Below are 21,255 nucleotides of genomic sequence, written 5' to 3' on the forward strand. Positions count from 1 at the left end.
TATGTATGTGAGCCTTGCATCTCATTCACTAGCATCCTATGAAAACGATAGAGTTCTTATCGCATCCGCTCGAGTTCTACAGTTCCTGATGAATCATATCAATAGTTCTGCAAAATTAACCCTCAAAAAACGAAATAAAAGAAATGAGATGCTAACGACTGGAAGTTAGCATCCGCTATACGAAATTCATTTTTCTTCGTACCTGAGATAGAAAAACTAAATGTTTTATGAAAGTTCTCGGTAATTCGGAATATTAGGCGAAGAGTTCTTCGCATGCAGAATATTTATTGCCAATTGTTGACAAAGATATGGTCCGATAGAGCAGCAAAAGTGTAATATGGCATCGAATACGACGGTCAATCGTAGGACTAGTAATATTCCGACAGTTCTCGAGTTCTCCAGGTAAGTAACGAAGAGTTCTGCGATTAAAAATTATTCCAACTAATTATTTATAACAAAAGAGCCTGCCGATGTGAGATGCCGGCCTCCAGAACCACGAAAAATAAAAGTCCGAGTAGTATTCCGACAGTTCTCGAGTTCTCCAGGTGAGTGACGAAGAGTTCTGCGATTCAAAACTATTCCGACTAATTATTTATAACAAAACAGCCTGCCGATGTGGAATACTGGCCTCCAAAACCACGAAAACTAAAAGTACGAGTAGTATTCCGACAAATTATTTATAACAAAACAGCCTACCGGTGTGGGATGCTGGCCTCCAGAACCATGAAAAATAAAAGTCCGAGTAGTATTCCGACAGTTCTCGAGTTCTCCAGGTGAGTGACGAAGAGTTCTGCGCTTCAACATTATTCCGACTAATTATTTATAACAAAACAGCCTACCGATGTGGGATGCTGGCCTCTGGAACAAAGAAAAATAAAAGTACGTGTAGTTTTCCGACAGTTCTCGAGTTTTCCAGGTGGGTGGCAAAGAATTCCGCCCTTGAAAATTGTCCCGACCAGTTGTTTGTAATTGATAAAATCAAATTTCGTTTATTTTTTGTATTCATGTTTTCTTTTGTTTCACGTGGAAATTGGTATCCAGAGTAATTTGTTGGACACTTAGTAAATTGGTTGCGCGGGTGTGTTCTCACTTGTAGTATCACCAGAACCAACGACGTAGTGAGAGATGGTTTCTATTTTTCTTTTTTTTTTGTATTTTTTTTCTACCCCTATTTTCCTAGGATGTAATCGTATTTTCTCTCTTCTGATCCATTCACTTAAATCACGAGCTCTCATTAGGTTTACATTAAATTTTATCGTTGCCCTTTTTGGTCAGAAAATTTCGTCATTATCGGTACGTCAGAAAATAGTTAATGTTAATTTATATTGCGAGTAAATAATATGAGGTATTAGATTAGTAGAGTAGATAGTAGTCAAAAGTAGAATAGTCGCGTATTCCATCAAAGATCGCTTATCTACGTTATGTTATTTGACATAACGTATACGAGCAAGTGGGGTTTGATGTTTTCATCTGCTTTCACTGTCTCTCGCTTCCGGCGCATGTCATCGTACTTGTACCAGTACAAGCCAGTCTTTGCATACGCTACGTAATGTTTAGACGCGTCAGACACCAATCCGGCAATAATATACGTATTGTCACCCAATCTTACTGTCGATGAAATTGCATCGAGTGTGTGCTACGTCGTCTTTTTTTTAACGGTATAGCTCTCATCTGTAATTACAGACAAATCCAGTAATAAATGAGTATCGTATTCTATTACATCTTCCCTCACAGTTTTGCACGACCTGCAGGTTCGTTTCGTGATCAAAGCATCATCTATAGCTTCCTGTATCAAGTGAAATCCTTCACCCAGCAAAATGTCGACGTTTACGGAAAGTGTAACACAAGGGTGGCTTGTTTGATATCCACAAGTGCACGCAACGTGTTTCGTGCAACTTAGTTGCTTTGCAAACAAATAATCTGCTAAATGGCTTACATTGCACATAGCATCAAGACGCCGTATTGCCCGGGTGTAATACACTATGGCGTCTTTATATAAGTTCGCCCCCCACAATATCCTAGCCATCTCTGTGTAATGTTAGGCCGTTGTTTCTTTGTCATTCAATATTGCACGAGCCAGTTGGATCAAAGGAGATTGATCTGTAATGAGCATTAAATCGCGGCACGTTTTATTACATGCCATGCCGCTGAGAATGACCTGTAATATCGAATCAAAAGCACAGGTATTGACTATATTGAAACTTTTCTTCATTACAGATACTGTACCTGTAAGGAGACCATTCTGTAGCAGTGGTAAATGTGCGTTTTTTACATCTTTAATGTAATCCCAGTCGGCGCATTTATCAAGGCATGTAGGTTCACGTCTTTTTTTCTTATTTCGTATTTCATTGTCAGGTACTGTAGCAGTCTCGATTTTTTCCGCTAATCCACCCCAGACCTCGCATGTATTCCATTGTATGAAATCTACAGGCGTACTTGAATACACTCGACTATTTTTGAGATCCTCAATTATGCCGATGGAATCGGGTATAACTGAGTCATTGGTCGAATCTAGTTCTGAATAAACGCGGTTTTCAAGCTTTTTTGTCGAATGACTCGAGGTATATTCTTCATTTTCCTGATTTAGCAGCGATACGGTCAAATTTTGGGAGGATGCAGTGCCATCAAAATTATCAAACTCCATTTTTGGGGTCTTAATTAACTGCTCTTGTTTATCATCACTAAATGTCTTCTTGTCGCCTTTGTGTGATACAAGTTTAACCTTACCGTCAAGATGGGTATCGATGTGCTGAAGCACGAATTTGTCAAGGCGCGTCAGTATGATACCTCTTAGGGTCCTCTTAAGGTCGGCAAACTCTGCTTCTACCGAAGAACATGTGGCGATACTCGGACTGCGTTTGAAATGCGGTCTCATTACGCCGGTCCAAAGTGGGACATACGGCATGAGCTGTTTCTTGAACTGTTGGGCAAATTCCGGGTCATAGCAACCGTTGATAACGCTTCCCTGATTTGAATTTTTAACGCAAATCTGTGCTGTAGAATCGATACTATCTGCCCACATTTTCCAGTCGGTATCAGATGCGCTTTGGTCCTGCGAAGTATCATTCTCGTGCTGATATTCAGTTTCTCTTCGACGATTTTCATCCTCTTCGCTAACAGTAACACCCTCTATAACCTCATTTATTGATTGCATCCGCAATTCAGCAGGCACTGCCATATTATCTTTTATGTAGCCGATAAATTCACTCAACGATACGACTAGAATTGATTCCAAAAATTCGGTCAGGGTTCGCAAATTCGAAATTTGATAAGCTTGACCTACGCATCGTCTATAAAAATTACGGACAGCTGGGCCTTTTCCGTTTAAAAATTTCCAGCGAGCAACCATGTGGACCAAGTGACTTACGTCGAGTCTGATATAAGTTCTTGGGAGTGTGCCGTTTGCTCGTACTGCCACGTCGTAGCATTTCTGCAGGTAATCGCGCAGATCATTGCACATACCGAAGATCTTGGCAACAGTAATTAGTAAAGCCCACCCGAAGTCTGATACGACTATCGGTGGAATAGGAACGCCTTTGGTCAGAAAATACCACAAAAAAAATCCTATCGCCAATGCAGTCTGGTCTGCAGATATCATCTGGAAGACAGCAACACTACCTTCATCTCTTACAATCATACATTGTTATAAAAAAAATTGCGGAGTCATGCCTATGTTCCCGCTTGGTAATCCCACCAGTGGCATCATGGTGAAAATTGCATTGAGATTTTTTTTGCAGCGCTCTTCGTATAACTGTTGTTGCTTCGGTGTCCAATAAATACAATAGAACTTTTCGAGACCTATTTTGCGTATTGTACAAGCATGCTTGCCATTTTTACAATGATGGTACAAGTTGAGTGCCAGATTACCAGAAGATAGACCGTGTGTCTGTAGCAGCTCTTGCTCTTTGGCCTTACGTAAAACTTCACTGCTCGGAAGTATTGGTGGACCATTTTCGCCGAATTTCTTCAACCGTTTAGCTTCTTCATACCGATATATTACCGCTGCTTTTTTTGTTCGATCAAACGACTAGCAACTTGGTAACGCCGTTTGCCTCTCAACTGTCGCTTCTTTCGACACGTGTGATACTTTTCTATAATGTTCTCCGCGCAAATTTCGAAGATCACGTCAATGTCTTTGGCTAGTTCTCTTAAAAAAGTACCACGAAAGGTGGCTTTACATTCCAAACACACACCATGAAACTTTGCATAAAGTTCAGCAGTTGCCCTAGGATGAACTGTGTTATTTTTAAACGAAATGACACAATTCAGCCGATGCTGCTGCCGTATGCGCTCAGGGGTAGCGTCAGTCCATCCTTCGCGGAACTTCCAATATGCGCGACCATTATAAACTTTTTGCATCGGTGTCATCAATTGATATTCATCAGCCCCTACGACGATGTTGAGTTTCTTCGATAACGCAACGTTGGAAAAGTTTGCTAAATTCTCGACAGTTGTTTCGTTGAATAACGAGTTTTCGTTCGTATCAGACGCGGTTCGAGGCTTGTTAGATAGATTATATGCCTTCTGAACTAGACTGCGGAATCCGTTACGGTTTTCGTTCAATATGGAATAAACATGTTTCGCCGTTATGACGGAACCACGGTCTTTCATACGCTGAGAAATAATGCTATAAACAGCGTGCGCAGATTTGTACGGAAGTCCATTGTTATCGAGAGTTCGGCAATCCGATTCTAATAAAATTTTTTGGAGAATATTCTTGTCATACATTGTTTGAAATTACTGTAATAATACTTTATAAGTATAGTGCCTTTTCCCGATTCCCCGAGTGCCGCGGGCCGTGCAGTCTCGTGTCTATACCCCATCGGCGGCGCCGGTCTAAAGAGAGACGCGGACACCTAGCGGCCCCGTCGACAAGCCCCCTGCTCGCAATTGTCTCTGTATGCTCAGACCCTATACTCTGTCGTATTCGTTAAGCATACTCGACAGCCATCAATAAATAGATTTGCTGTCTATATTGTTCAAAACGGGTGCTCAGGGCACCTTACTTTTGACTACTACCTACTCTACTAATCTACTACCTCGAATTACTTACTCGCGTTATAAATTAACATTAACTACTTTCTGACGTACCGATGATGATGAAAATTTTCTGACGAAAAAGAGAAACAATAAAATTTAATGTATACCTAACGAGAGCTCGTGATTTTAGTGAATGGATCAGACGACGGAAGACATGAAAATATCCAAGAAAAATAGAAGTAGAAAAGAAAATACAAAAAACGTACAAAAAAAAAAATAGAAAAAAATTTACAAAAAAAGAAAAGAAAAATGGAGCCATCTCTCACTACGTCCTCGTCGTTAGTTCTGGTGATGCTAAAAGTGAGAACACACCCGCGCAACCAATTAACTAAGTGTCCAACAAATTACTCTGGATACCAATTTCCACGTGAAACAAAAGAAAACATGAATACAAAAAATAAACGAAATTGGATTTTATCAATTACAAACAACTGGTCGGGACAATTTTCAAGGGCGGAATTCTTTGCCACCCACCTGGAAAACTCGAGAACTGTCGGAAAACTACACGTACTTTTATTTTTCTTCGTTCCAGAGGCCAGCATCCCACATCGGTAGGCTCTTTTGTTATAAATAATTAGTCGGAATAATGTTGAAGCGCAGAACTCTTCGTCACTCACCTGGAGAACTCGAGAACTGTCGGAATACTACTCGTACTTTTAGTTTTCGTGGTTTTGGAGGCCAACATTCCACATCGGCAGGCTGTTTTGTTATAAATAATTAGTCGGAATAGTTTTGAATCACAGAACTCTTCGTCACTCACCTGGAGAACTCGAGAACTGTCGGAATACTACTCGGACTTTTATTTTTCGTGGTTCTGAAGGCCGGCATCTCACATCGGCAGGCTGTTTTGTTATGAATAATTAGTTGGAATAATTTTTAATCGCAGAACTCTTCGTTACTTACCTGGAGAACTCGAGAACTGTCGGAATATTACTAGTCCTACGATTGACCGTCGTATTCGATGCCATATTACATCTTTGCTGCTCTATCGGACCATATCTTTGTCAACAATTGGCAATAAATATTCTGCATGCGAAGAACTCTTCGCCTAATATTCCGAATTACCGAGAACTTTCATAAAACATTTAGTTTTTCTATCTCAGGTACGAAGAAAAATGAATTTCGTGTAGCGGATGCTAACTTCCAGTCGTTTCCATTTCTTTGATTTCGTTTTTTGAGGGTTAATTTTGCAGAACTATTGATATGATTCATCAGGAACTGTAGAACTCGAGCGGATGCGATAAGAACTTTATCGTTTTTATGAGATGATAGTGAATGAGATGCTAGGTTCACGTACATACAATAACTGCACATATTCAAGGCTGATAGAGCCCTTTACATAATGAAAAAGTGTAAAGAAACTTTGTTTTTCATTCTCTTTAAACTAATCACTGCCCGGAAGATTTTCAATCGCCACATCACTGCGAAGTTCTATTAATTGAAAAACCGCCTATAGCCTCTCAGACGTAGTATATATGGATCCAAATTTGTAAGTAAGTATGCATTTCTTTTTTCACCGGTTCGGTCTCAAATAAGTCGTGTTGAATAAATTAATTTGAAGTGAATGTATTATAGAATATCAGCAATTGGAGCGAAAAAAATATCCTTGTCGAAATCAGCCTTCCCTGTTCACTGAGAACTAGTACTTTCACCTATTGTTTGCTGACCTACTTTTCAAATCCACGACAAATGAATTCTTTTTGCAATTCCAATAACTCACACAAAATAATTTATCATCAGTCCATGTCGTCAAGTTCCTGAATAATTAATAAATTCGTTGAACACTTCTCAGTTATTTCAGATCGCATAAACTAAATAGAACTCTTACAATTAGGTAATCTGCCTGTATCACACGTATTATTATACATATTGTGATATAATATATTACATTGGATTGTGTAATACACGCATTACACATCATTCATCTATCAATTAGTAATCAGGTTACCTGTTTTCTAATTTTTACCAGAAACCAACTTGGTCGCAAAGGTATTTCAACTATCTGTTACATCATCCGGTTCAACAGAAAGTCGCTACGATGTTCAATTTAGTGAACAGAGCGGTATTGCTATCTGATAGTCTTTCATGATGAAAACCTGAAATTAGTACATTCGGTTCTGATTATCAACAATTAACCGGATTTCTTCATATCAAATTATATGTCACGTACTCTGAGAAAAGAGTCTTGTTATAATAAATAAATATATTCCGTCGACCATGTTCAGGGACCAATTTTTAACTGTTAAAAAACTTATTAACGTGTAATGAACAAATGTGCCGTTACAACTACAATCGAAATTTTATAGTATTTGAATTAAATATAATATTCACCTCTCACTAAAATATGTCTATTATTGAAAAGATACTCTAAAATTGTGGCTGATAAAGCGAGAATTGATTCAAATTTTTTTTTTCTTCTATCAAAAAATTAGCACTAATTGTAAAAGATTTCACACCATGTTATCCCATATGAAGATTTATTAACAGTTAACAAATCTTATTTGAGTATTCGAAGTTCATAAACCCACCAATCGCACGTTCCAAGCACGTTCTTTACAGGTTGCATGCAGTTGGTAGGCCGAGCGATTGATTTATAGTAAAAACCAGTGTGACAGTGCAACGGCAATGTTATCGAGCTGATATTACAAATTTGGGGGTTATCAGAGCTTCTTCCAACATTTAAATGTTAGTGCAGTGTGTTTTTATTCATAAATTCCTGATCTGGATGCGCGAAATTATGTTCGAGGTTAGGTGCGTACGATGTAACATTTATTTCCGGCTCACACGTGAACATTCGGGTGTTCGTCTCACCGATTCGATTCAAACGCACGGTACGTAAAGTTCATGCCCCAAGAACGACGTGCGCTTTTCGTCCGTTCCAGACTGAACCGATTTGGAAAAAGTGACAGCGACTATATCCGTAGTACGCTAACGAGGCAACAAGTATTTAGCTTGACATCGCTTGATAGGATTTTTAATAAAATATATGATTGATTAACTGTTAATAAACATGCATTCGGTACCATTATTTAAGTAGTTCAAAATTGTCTTCGATTGTTCTATACAACAGGATACTGATTCTAAAGAAATAGATGACTTATTAAGTATTAACAAATTTTCATTTCACACAAAGAAATATATGCAAATTCGCGATTTCTTATCTATAACTAAATATTTATTTCGCCGTATTCAAATGTTCGATTTGTTAACAGTAAATAAATCCTGTTCACTATAACAAGACTTGTAAGAAGATATTTAAATTTGAAATTATTTTTTACGTAATTATTGAAGATTGCGTATATTTGTTACGGTATGACTAGCAGAGCACAATATTATTTATTTATTGACGTATTAAAACGCGAGCCGTCATTTCACTTAAAATGCATTTATTCATCCATTCCCTGCATATATTGTTCAAAATGGTGTATATTTTTAAAATTAGAAATAACTGTAAACGATTGTCTTTCAGTGAGGCACTATACTCTTGGATTTCACGTTGCTTTGATTGATTATTCTTTTTTAAATTTTCTCTCCTTAATTTTTACGTGGCTTTTGGAGTTCTTACTTTTTAGGTTTTAAATGTCTTTCTTCATTGTAAAATTTACTTTTGTTACACATTCAATTTCAGAGATGGGAACCTCCGCACATCCTTCCTCCTAGAGAGACGTTTACCAAAAGCCTCTTCTTCTGGCTGTATTTGAAATTAGTGACGACACACACCACGTGTCCCACTCCATGTGCCAAATCTCATCCGCTGGTGTCGTGCTCATTGAGCGGTTATATTTGAATCATTACAGACTCTATTCTCAGTTTGTTGTCGTTTGATAAACAATAAGTAATATCGGTTGAATAACCCCTCTCTGGGAACTCTAATCTATTTTCTTTAATTAGATGTAGACTTAACCCTTCAGCACTCTCGCTGTGAGATTTTCTCTCACGTTCACAAATAAATCAAATTTTCTTTTAAATTTCAAATGTAATGAGTACTTGAATTTTTTTTCAACTGTCAAAAAATCAATTTTTATCCAGATTATAATAGTATTATTTTAATATTCTTGAACAAAGTTTTAAAACAATATATTTTTATTAGCTCTGTGAGATTTTTTCTCATCGCTTTAGTAAAATAGGGTGTCAGGATTTGAGAATCGAGTCTGATCCGCTCAATTCGAATGTTTTCGTAGAGAGTGCACTGCAAATAGAAGTATATCTGGAGTAAAGAGCTGATATGTAGTTACCCTCAATCTAGTCTGCATTTTAGTAAATACATAAAATAAAACGCAATTAGTTTAATATTAATTTAATCTTATTTATATTAATTATTGAAGCCCGTGAAAACGGTAAGTTATTGTCATTGATTTAAAAAAAAAAGTAGTTCATTAGAATCAACATGTCACCGTAATTTGTTCAAAATTATTATTTTTCATTCATCGTAGAAAATATTCAAAATTATACGTTTGTCAAATTTAAATAAATTTCTCAATTTAATTTATGATAGGATAAAGAAGCCAGTGAAGAATAGAAAAAGAGCTGCTCCACTAGAATGGCTAAATGACGAACCAGAAGATGACCCAAGCGATGATAATGGATCTGATACAGATGTATCTCAACCTCATAAAGCGGAATCAGAGTCCGAATATGACTTTGATGACGAAGATGAAGATCCAGATTGAAGGTCGAGACAGTGATAATAGCGATCCTAATAATAATAACGATAATCGTCAGGAACTGAATGAAGAGTATATTTTGGGAAAAGACAAAAGTACTAGATGGTCGTACAATGTTCCTTCTCAAAAAAAAAAAAAAAAAACTGCCACCACAATATTGTATTGCGGATTCCTGGTGTTAAAAAATGTGCAAAGCATGTAACTACTCTTGTTGAAAATTGGAAACTATTCGTTACGGATATTGTGGTAGCAAAAATCGTGCAACATACTAATGTTCAACTTAATAAATTTAGACTATCTTATAAGAATCCATTGGAAGTTCTTCCAACTGATATGGATACGTATGCCTTTTTCGGATGACATTATTACCTCGGATTATATACCGCATCACATGTCAACTTAAAAGAGATTTGGGCCAATGACGGTTCTGCACCAGATTCGTTTCGAGCAACTATGAGTCTAAAAAGATTTTATCTCCTTTCAACGGCGATAAGGTTTGATGACACTGCCAGTCGGGATGACAGGAAGAAGATAGATAATTTAGCTCCCATTCGAGAGTTTGTTGGCCAATTTATTCAGCAACGTAATGAGAACTAACAGTAGGTGCGTGTACAACTATAGACGAAATGTTAGGATCATTCAGAGGTCGTTGTAAGTTTCGCCAGTATATTGCTGTATAAGCCTGCAAATATGGCATCAGGATTTATGCGCTGGTTGACTCCAAAACTTTTTACACACTTAATTTAGAAATTTATTGTGATAAACAGTCTTTTAGGATCTTACCAAAAATCTTACCTTAAATCGATTATTTTTTCCCGATTAATCTCGTATAATCGATTACTTTTCTTCTCAATTAGTTTTTGTTTTTTACACCCATGAACGACGCAATACAATATCAATTTATGTGATTAAAGTATCAATTATTTTCATTGTATTACTTACCAAGTACCTATTTGATATAATAAGTGAAAGATGAATGAATATTTTCACCTGAAAATAAAAAACAATTTGAATGAAACTATAAATTATCAAAAACTCTTTCCCTATTAAGACAACATACTGAAATTTGCGAAATTTTGGTTTCATTTGCACAGTTTCAAAAGAATACGAAATAATCGATTAATTTTTACCGATTTAATCGAGTCTTCTTTCATTATTTTTTGAACTCGAATAATCTTCCCGGTACAGCTAGCGATGCGTATTGTCGGCTTGAAAATAGAAAAAGTTGGACCCTAAGCATGCGTACCAGGCCTGCGCTTTAGCGCTACAGTCGCAGCCAATTCGCAGTACACTGGCGACGCCGCCGCCATCTTACATTTTGTTACATTTCACAATCTACCTGTTGATTGAAGGCGTTCGCTCTGATAGCTCTGATATAAGAAGTGTTTTGAAGTATTTGTATGCAAATGTGCCTAGAGAAACAAAGTGCTGTGTTATAAATTATTCCGGCTTAACATCTGTGCGGCGTAGGTTTCCAAAAAATGAAGAAGATGTATCTCTCACATGGAAGCATCGAGCTCAACACCCGAGATTTAGCGAAATTAGTGGCGAACATATTATGTGTAAGACATAAAATATATACTAGTCGCATTGGAACATCTATTTAATTACCTTTCTTTTCGTAATAATTCTATAATACGAGAAAAAGTATTCACTACTCTAAATTCGAATTTTCCGCTACCAATTTCTTATTAGCCTCTTTAGTACTGATTACCACCACCTCGGAGCACTGCAGTTACACTGCTATTTATTTCTATTCTAGGGTGCGTACCCCCACTACTAATAGTTCTGTTCGTTTCCAGACCTTCATGTAAGACCGTGCGTTCAACTTTATTAGACCTATGTTCGTGTTCTATGCAACTTGAGGGCTCTGTGAGAATTTAAAAATGAAGCTGAAGATGGCAGCCAAAGTTAGCAGCCTAACGTTTTAAATGTTTTGTAAGAAGAAAAATGCTATCCAGATTCATCCTTATAATTTTATAAAAATATTGGTTGTTAAAAGGTATTTCACGAAATTTTGATATTCGGTCTTCACTACCTTATTCGAATAAACATTATGTCGGAGAGAACAGACGTTACTCAGATTTAGAACTGTTTTGTAGACTGAACATTTTATGACTCGAATTACTACCTCCTTACCAAACATCCAGTTATCAACACAAAGCAACAGGATCCTTCTCAGGGTGTTTTGAATAAATCATGGACCGTCTAGAGACTTGAGGTTATCTATAAAAACGTAGGCAACATAGCGGTGGGACAAGTTGGACGATTACATGTAATGGAACATTAATATTCGTTTATTCAAGAAATGAACGGAATATATGGATATACATGTAATTGTCGGAATTATGACGTTGGGCGTAGGAGTAGCATAATTTGAAATCTATCTTCGAAAGAAGAATGTATAGAATAACGCCACTTATGCTATCGGATAGTTATGCATAAAGATAATCAATAAACTTCCGCTTTCGGATAGCTACACAAGGATTAACAATAACGAATTTACACTTCCAAATGGTTACACTCATATATATCAGGGTTAAATAATTGTTAACCTCTACTGTAAACCACCGCTATCGGATGGTTCGTGAATTATTTTTATAGTGCAAAAGGGAAAATTCGGCAAGGAACGAATAATGGGGTCGTTTGAATAAAAACACAGTAATTGCGCGTACAAACTGACTATGACCAACAACTTGCTGAGGCGTCAAAAATTCGAGCAAGCCAATGAATGATAGTGCATTCGCTGAACAAAATCAAATAAAATCCAAGTACATGAAAAGGTGAACAAACCACCACAAGTCAGGGCCTCAATTTCTAACTCAATCTATTGGATTTGGAACGATCATTCGCTTGACTAAATCTACTAACAACAAGAGAGCTCTCGTACCTATTGGAAGATACAACCTCCGCAATATTGTCGAAATACACGGCGTGCGCAGTGATGCCGGGACCGCCCTCACTGCTGGGTCAAGTCGCCGGGCAAAGAAGGATTTCCGGATGGCAGAAGCCCAGCTTGTTACAGGGCCCCAATATCTCGAGAACGAGGATAGCCCTGGTCCCATACACGACTTCGGATAACACGCCGCTGGTGCACCTCCATGAGAGAGCCCTATCGCGTCTCGTCCATACAATCAACTACAGACACCCAACTAAATCGAATCTGTATACTGACACACAGTGATATACCCACACAGTACGACTGTACGTGACGACACAGCCGAATAACAGAATTAGTACATTACAACAGAATCAGAAATTATCCAGGAATTTGTAATAGATGCTGAAGGCACGACCGTTCTCTATGAAATCTCTTTTCTATCTGCCGTGAGTTGAGTGTTTTCAGAGGGTCTGGCCGTAGTCAACCACCATCACACACAGTGCGGTGGATGACCATATGTCCTCCTTAGTGCATGCAAGGAGACAACTCAGCCCTTCCCCTGATGGTCCCAACGCAGACCGCTTTCTCTAGATTATGCTTCGTAGACGAGCACTGGGCGAATTTGCCCTTCAGGTCTTGGTTAAGTTATTTTGAAACTACTTTATAATTGTTCTTACATGCTCAAACAGAGGGAGAGTTTTACCCGGCACGTCGCGGTTAGTTGTAGGCCCATGCGATCTTCTCCGAGGCGGCCGTTTGAACCATGTGACATCCCATGCTACCATCCCGAGCTCGTGCAGAGGCATTCATAAGACTTAACAATAAGTGAAGAAAGTGAAAGGAAATGAATGAATGCGATTAAACTAATTAAAAGGTCCGAGATCCCCTTGCGTTACATTTTAAATCCTAGGAGCGCACTGAACACGAACAAATCCTTTTATTTTTTACAAGGACCTTCCAACGAACGGTACATCTTGAATTGAAAACCCGCAGGTAAGTTGACGTTTATATCGACTTTCGGTTGGGCATGCCGCGACAAGACGTTTATCGGGGTATTATGCCAAATTATGGGCTGACTCTACTAAGCGAATAACACGAAGCTAAAACATCAATTTGATTATTAAGATCTGCTATTTCCAAAACTCAACAGTTTAGCAAGTAGAAAGACAAAGGCAGTCTGAGCGCACGATTGCTAATTTAACTCATGGTATCAAAGGGTCTGACAAATAAAAAAACTGAAGTATGATCCGCGATGCTATAGGCATATTACATACCTAAATCTGTAGGTAACAGTCCTATTTCCGAATGTCATATACGATAACCTTGTTTTGGCGAGGCCCGTGGACGCATTAGGAGCACAACAGCTACATACGTCTAATCATTGTTGAATGAGTAGTAGCCTCGGCAATTTTCAAAAACAAGACACGTGATTACAGCAAATGTAGTAGTAACTCCCTTGAAATCGGGTTCATCAGTACAAGCCCATGTGATGAATGGTTCACAATGCCACACGTAAAACTGTTTGAACACGCATACAATATCCAAGAAGTTTTTTTTTCCGCAAACAGCTGACGAGGGAATCCGAAGTGTCATTTGAACAGCCAACGTAATCGCCGAGTTCAAATGCGTGCTTTGCGTATACGGCCCTGGATCTGTAGACCCATTCCGCAAGGCCAGATCCGCTTCGCATGATGAACTTATGGAAGAGCCCTGTAATGTCGTGAATTGATTACGCCATCTTTCAGCATTTCATTCTAACTGTGTTCATCAACTCATCGATGGAAAATCAATCTTTCAGTACATCGTACTCCCGATTATTGTATTAATGAGACCAGTCATCCCGGTAAAAGATTTCGTTATTCATCGAACAAGTCTGTTGAATATTACCTCCCGTCACACATCGGTTGCGTTGGATCTCAATTCAATCTTACCAATTGTCAATTTCGAAATCCTCAGAAGGTGAACGCAAACGCTCCCTGAGTTGTGGCCGAATAGCGTTACTTGATCAGGGTCACCATGAAAGTGTCTGATGTTACGCTGCACCCATTCGAGCGCAAGGACCTGATCTTTTAGGCCCCAGTTTCCGGAAGCCACTTCGTCGCCAGTGCTCAAGAACCCCAAAACACCCAGACGATACTTGAAAGTGACGAGAACTACATCTTGGTTCAAAAGGTACTTCGGGCTATACACGGACGAGTCGGCAGAGCCCATTGCGAACTTCCCACCGAAAATGTATACCATTACCGGAAGTAATAAGGACTCCTTACCGTCGCTTATCTATATGTATAGGATCCGGAGTCAAATTCAGTAACGTTTGCTTTGCAAGAGTTCGGATTTTAAACTCGTGGTTCTATTCTCGCACAGCAAGCGGCTTGCGTGCAGATAAGTGAACCTCACTAGATAGAAAAAATTACCTGCGGCGTAAACACGTTCAGGTTTAGACAATCTTCGTCTCCAAAGAAATTGATATAGTCTGTGCTACTTATTTGGGGGCAGAAGTTTCCGTCGGTAGTAGCGTTTCGGATTCCTCCCCAACCATCCGCCGGCACGGGGTTGGCGAATCTACGACACAAAGAGAACTTTTTTTATCGGATTCATGACGAGAGTTGACGAAGGCTTCAACTTCTTTAGTTTAAATATTTCATTCGATGGTATGTTTGTTTATCGCAAGACGTTGCTATTTTAAATGTTGATATTGTATATTCATCATGGACGTTCATTTACCTATAGAATTCTTATCGCGTAATTAGCGGGTTTGACAATCAGTCTAATAATAATCATTTACCGCAAGAGGCACCTTGCGTATCTTTATTTCAAGATTCCTAGCAGTCTTGATACAAACTCAATAAAATCGTGCATGCAACGCTACTCCTTTGAATTAGTTTCTGTTTGTAACCACCTCATCCATTTTAATGAACAAACTTGTCCACTCGTTGGAAATAAACGAATATTTAGTTTCAGGTAGTTTGACTGACAAACGTTAAATAAAATTACATAAAATAATAGTTAGGTTTGTCAGTATTGTATAGAAAAAGTGTGCGTCATGTTACGCACTTACAAAAATGTAAGGAACTGCAAAATATGTTTATTTAAGTGTATCTGCTTCTTTTGTTAGCTTTTTTGTTCACACAAACAGTGTGTTTCCAAGTGTACGCGAGTATTCAATAACATTTTTATAATTACAATTAATTCAATGTTTTCGAAAGTATTCAAACTCAGTTGAATAATTAAAAGCTAAAAATGGAGAAGTAAAAAACGATACGAAATGGCTAAAAAATTATTCTTCAAAGGATGATCTTGCTACAAGTCAAAAATGCACCTAATCAACTGTTCTCAGTACTTTGTTAATGATTGCTGTCCCCGTCTAATTTGTAGTCTGGAAAGTAAGGGTTATACGTACACCTAGGGGGGTTAAAAATGATTTTTCCCAAACATTCTTATCAGACCGTACAACCGTCGTACAACCTATGGATTTTTCAACTTCCCGTTTTTCTGCTTTTAGAGAAAAGAGGAAGTTATGTAATCACCCCGAAAATAAAAAGTTGAATTTTCTCTCGATCTCAACGTTTCAAGGTCTAAATAATCACCCCTGACCATTTTCGGACAGGCGTCTGCGCGTGCGTATGCATGTGCGTACATATGTATGTATGTATGTGATCAATTTTTCTGCCCCACGGTATCTCGAAAACGCTTTACCGGATTTCAGTGATTTTGTTCCCAATCGCACCGGCATTTTAAAAAATTTATTTTAATTTTAAAAAATTTTTAAATAAATTTTAAAAATCGTCATATTTTAATTTAATATGGTATCCGAGAGCTTTAAAAGCTTTAATCACGAATCTGAATGTGTACTACAAAATTCAAATTGGATATTGTCTTTTTTTTTCCTACAAACTTGGAACCTGCAGTGTCAGAACGGGAAGTTCAAGGGCTGGCTCATGGCCAGTCTAAAATCGCTTGTTTGAAAAATGAAGATTGAAATTTAAGATATTACGGTATCAAAAATTCTTATAAAAAAAAAAAAGACAAATTGCATTGTAATTTTTCCACCCGAAAGTCTATATAGCCTTCAGATCTTTTTATACCATTTTCATGCGTGTCTTATTGTTAGAAGTTAGTTTTATTATTGTATTACTGAATTCAGTCAATTAGTTATTGGAACTTTCTATCCATGCCAAGTTCTTAAGTTCATAGCTAATTGAAAGTGTCATTCAAGTTGCATTTACGAATGAAAAAAATCATGGAATCAATAAACACTGAATATATAGGTATATGTAATTCACTAACCTGTTATTTCCTATCGGTGGTTGCGCATAAGGAATTCCCAGAAAGGCCGACACTTTTCGGCCATGGGTAGTGGTCACAATTTTTCCCCGCAGAGTCCTTTGGGGAATAGTCACTTCCGGTTGAATAGTTTCATCGAAGTAACGGTAACTTGACAAGAAAAAAATGCTCAGACATAGTGAGAAAAAAAGACTCTCCGCCCCTGAATGTGAAGACACCGTCGGCTCGCAATGTTGTTCAATGAGAAGAAACTCCTCTCTGGCGAATCTCGCAGGTGGGATTTTTTATGACTTCGAACCGTTTGAGTATCGCGAACAAGTTTGATGTGCCGATCGTCAAACATGATATTCAAATGATGCAACGACCGTCTCGCAAACAAAACAACACACCGCCGCACACTGGTTGGAATTGCCGAAAAAGTCTGCGAAAGTCGAAATTTCAAAGTTGACAGTGAAAGCTGGTCCTGAGATATGTTTAAGAAAAGGGGTCACTGCGTAAGTCTTCAGAAGAGCAACGTGTTGACCCACGTATTTGGACTACAACGGTTGTCCAAAATGCAACATTCCACCGCTTGAAAACAAACGCGGTATTCAAAGTGCCGGTAAATTCTTATTGAAGTGCTGTTTGTTGTGTGCGATATGGAGAGTGTCCTTGGGGTTATATAGAATATTTTTTGGATAATTGCATGTTTCTCACGAAGAGACGAAAAAACCCCTCTGCAACTCGTATCGATCTTTGAACACCGTAATCGAAAATGATCGAAATAGTTGTTATTCCAAGTTATCCTGCACTGTTTAAAGTTTAAAGACACGCAGAATAGTGTTCACTTTCAAAATTTTCAGAGAAATGCTTTAAATACCTTCAGAATCGGGTTCACGGCCATTTTTCTCGTTACTATGCGCTGCCCGGCACGGCCGATTTACCACAGAAAGGGGGGGGGGGGTTTACAAGTGTTAGGTGTACCTGAGCGTTCCATAAACCGGTTATTTTTAAATTAAAAGCCACTCATAAATATACCTAGTTTTTTTTTTTTTTCACTTCTTCAAAATTTAGTATCACTGCAGAACATCAAATGAAGAAGCATTTTGAGTCTTGAATTCAAAATTTTTACATGAAATTTGTTTTCAACGACCTCGAAAGCATGGTGAACGAAGTTCTACTGAAATTCAAGAAAATTTTGCCCTGTCGGTCGGCCATATTGGATCCACCGTACATTGATACCCAATATATACATTATTTTCGGAACAAATGTTCATTACCGGAATTAAAAGGAGAAAAAAAAGACAAAAAATTTCGTTCGACAATTTCTCCGCAACGGCTGCTCATAGCAAGCAACTTTGAAGAGCTGAATGACCAATTATCAACGACTTTTTACCATGCAAAAGCCGGTCACGATCTAAGAAGCACACTTAAGGAGTTCTCACTGTAAATTAGAGACGACATCTCGCAATCTCCTCATAAGAATAGATTTCATGGATATTATCGTTGTTAGGTAGGTTTTATAGGATATGGAAAATAAATAAAGAGAAATGAACGATATGAAAATATATTCTTATCGAATTGAACAAGGTACCGTATCGATGTACTCAATATGTCAAAATATAATCATCATGATGAACGAAAAGTTCGTTTATAGAAGAATTTCAGCTACAAGGTGGTCAGGCCTTCGGCACTCCTGGTTTTACCGTATCCCAGTTGGTGTTCCCCGCCACCACGTGGGGTTAATAGTCACCTGCTCACAATTCAGAGTCCCTGTTGGTTATGTGAAGGTTAAAAACAACGCAATGAAGGTCAGACCCTCACGGAAAAAAACCCTCAATTTTTGGGGGTAAGCCTCAAAATTTAGGGGTTTACCCCCAAAAATTGAAGGTAAACCACCATTATTGGAAGGTTTATCTCCAACAGTTGGAGATTAACCCTCAACAATTGAAGGTTCATCTCCAAGAGTTGAAGGTTGTCGAGGGTAGGATTTCAAAATTACTGGTTTGAGTCCAGTCCCGGTTTATTTTCTCATGTTTAGATATTTTATTTCAATACATCTTTGGTTTACAAAAAGGAATAGAAAAAAGACATGTGTCTTTTCGCTTGCGGGCTTCGCAACTGCTCGCCATTGCTTGTCGTCCGCGAGAGCGCTCTCTCGCCATTACGGCTGTTTGATACATTACGATTTGCGCGCGACACTTGAATTACACGAAATAATATGAACTGCGCGCAAACAAGAACTACAACGATTAGTGTGAATTAGACCTATGTATTTTGTACTTTGCTTTTCCTTTATCAGAAAATACATGTGTGTTTTATATTTTACAAACCTACTCGCAGTTTTGATCATTGCTGATGTCCAGAAATTTGTTACAATAATCATGTTATAATTGGCTTGAGGTACACAAGCCGTTCGCATGATTGAAAAGTGGCACCAGAATTGAATTGCAAGAGACGGAAATCACAATATTGATTGAAATGTTCACACATTCATCTTCCCTTGGTGACTTGTAAAAATTTTCTGTACAAGTTACAATTCTGATTATTAATGAAATTTTTTCCTGCAATTGAAATTCACTAATTGCAACTGTAATTTGTGACTACGCCAATTACTAATTGCAATTGCAAAATTTAACTTGAAACGATATCTTTTAAACTGAATTCATCTTAAAGTTTGGAAGCTTTGTGTCGTGGTATTTTGATCTTGTCATTTTTTTTTTTTTTTTGTCAGACTGTACATTTGATTCATTCTCAATTGTGAGTTGAAGAGTCCATTACTTACTGCGTTGAGTGGTGAAGGGACGCTTCTACATGACGATGCTGCGTAAACCCAAAATTCATACCGAAAACGGGAAGAACTGGTTCTTGGTATACAAAACAAAGACAATTAGCAGCAAAAGCATTATGCTTGATTTAGAAAAACATGATTTGTAGAATTGCTTTTTTACAATAAATTAATTAAATAAGTTTGTCTAATTCAACTCACAAATACTTAAAGCTAACAGTTTTTTTTTATGGTTAATGCATTTAGTGAACCCAACGAATCCATAATATTTTGAATAATAGTGTATGAGCAAAGTGGTTAATGCAATAGTACTTTTTTCTGCGTCAAAAGAAGAGGTACACTTCTTTTTTAAAACCAAACAAAAAACTACCAGTAACTCACAATCTGAATCTAAAAATCCCAAAATCTTCGTTGTTGAGTTGTAACGGCAAAAAATGTTAATATCCCAAAATATATACGTGTATAAGTGTAAAATGCAAAGTAAAATTCACTCTCTCAAATTCCCAGTGGGTCTTCAGCTATTGGCAATTCAGCTTTCTTAATTGATGCTCGTGATCTTGTATCAGCAGTACAAGATATTTCAGGTACTAATGGAGACGTATTTTTCTGTCTGTTTCAGGTATGCATACAGTAACATTAGTTCATCACAAAACAACTTCTACCGCAGCTGTCACCCGAAATGTTAGATTTCCCACGGAGACGGGCAAGTTCAGATGTAAAATATCTCTCCCTACATGACTCTATTTCACTTATATTCATTTTGCCGGGCATATATGTCACATGTTTAACATATATTTTTCGTTATATCTGGCATGCATATTTTTCCAACACATGCTTGGAAAGCTTGATTTTTGAAGCCTGTGAAGCGTTAGTAAAGTGCCCTATTTGCGAACAGTGCGGTTAAGTACGCATGCGCACAACTGATATGCTCGATTTTATACACCAGGGCTTTCTGTCGCACATGCGCTCTTTCGAATAACTCAATTTTACGCACTGTGTCATTGAACGTAGTTTACCTAATCCTAATTTACGCAATGTCAGTAGCACCTTTGTCGCGTCTCCAATCAAACCTTTCTTGACAGGTGTTGGAAGAAATAGCTTGTGAAAAACGCAATATCTGACTAGTAACACAATATACTATTCTCGTACTAACCTAGGCATTCTGAAAAGATGTTTTGGTTAATTCCTGATAACGGATAATCAAAATATATGCAGATTACACCAGTAAATATGCCAAACCATTAACTCTCGCATCGACTGGAGTTGATATCTAGAGTTCAGATAGCTCAAACAACACCTCCGTAAAACTGCCCCCCCCCCCCCACCCCCCTTGTTCTCAAAAAATTTGAAAAAATCATAGATTAAAGAGCTATTTATGAGTTCTGCAGTGCCGCAAACCGCGATTTTTGAGCTCGCTTCTGTTACGAGAAAATCAATTTTCTAAAGTGGGAGGCGAGGTGGTAAGCTTTCCGATAAGCTAATACATATCCTGTTAGCTCTTAAATCGTTGAACGTTTTTCCTGGAGAATTTCAACCCAGGGTTGATCAATACTTACTTGTTCAGTATCGCATGGAGAGAGATACATTCTCAACACCGATGCTAGAAAAAGATATTGAAT

At 37.9% G+C, this 21,255-nt stretch overlaps 1 protein-coding gene across 2 annotated transcripts in view; it reads left to right on the forward strand.

Moving 5' to 3' along the window:
• Positions 1-21,255, forward strand: part of LOC107221709 (flotillin-2) — a 533,503-nt gene that overhangs the window by 427,645 nt on the left and 84,603 nt on the right. Inside the window, exon 1 of one of the 2 annotated variants that reach the window (XM_046731132.1) lies at positions 9,574-9,712. The exons of the other annotated variant lie outside the window; for it this stretch is intronic. Coding sequence (XP_046587088.1) covers positions 9,589-9,712 — 124 coding nt within the window. The 5' untranslated portion in view covers positions 9,574-9,588. Of the gene's footprint in view, positions 1-9,573; positions 9,713-21,255 lie in introns of those variants that run through there. 2 annotated transcript variants of the gene reach the window in all.

This window comes from Neodiprion lecontei, chromosome 2 (assembly GCF_021901455.1).
Source record: "Neodiprion lecontei isolate iyNeoLeco1 chromosome 2, iyNeoLeco1.1, whole genome shotgun sequence".
Taxonomy (NCBI): domain Eukaryota; kingdom Metazoa; phylum Arthropoda; class Insecta; order Hymenoptera; family Diprionidae; genus Neodiprion; species Neodiprion lecontei.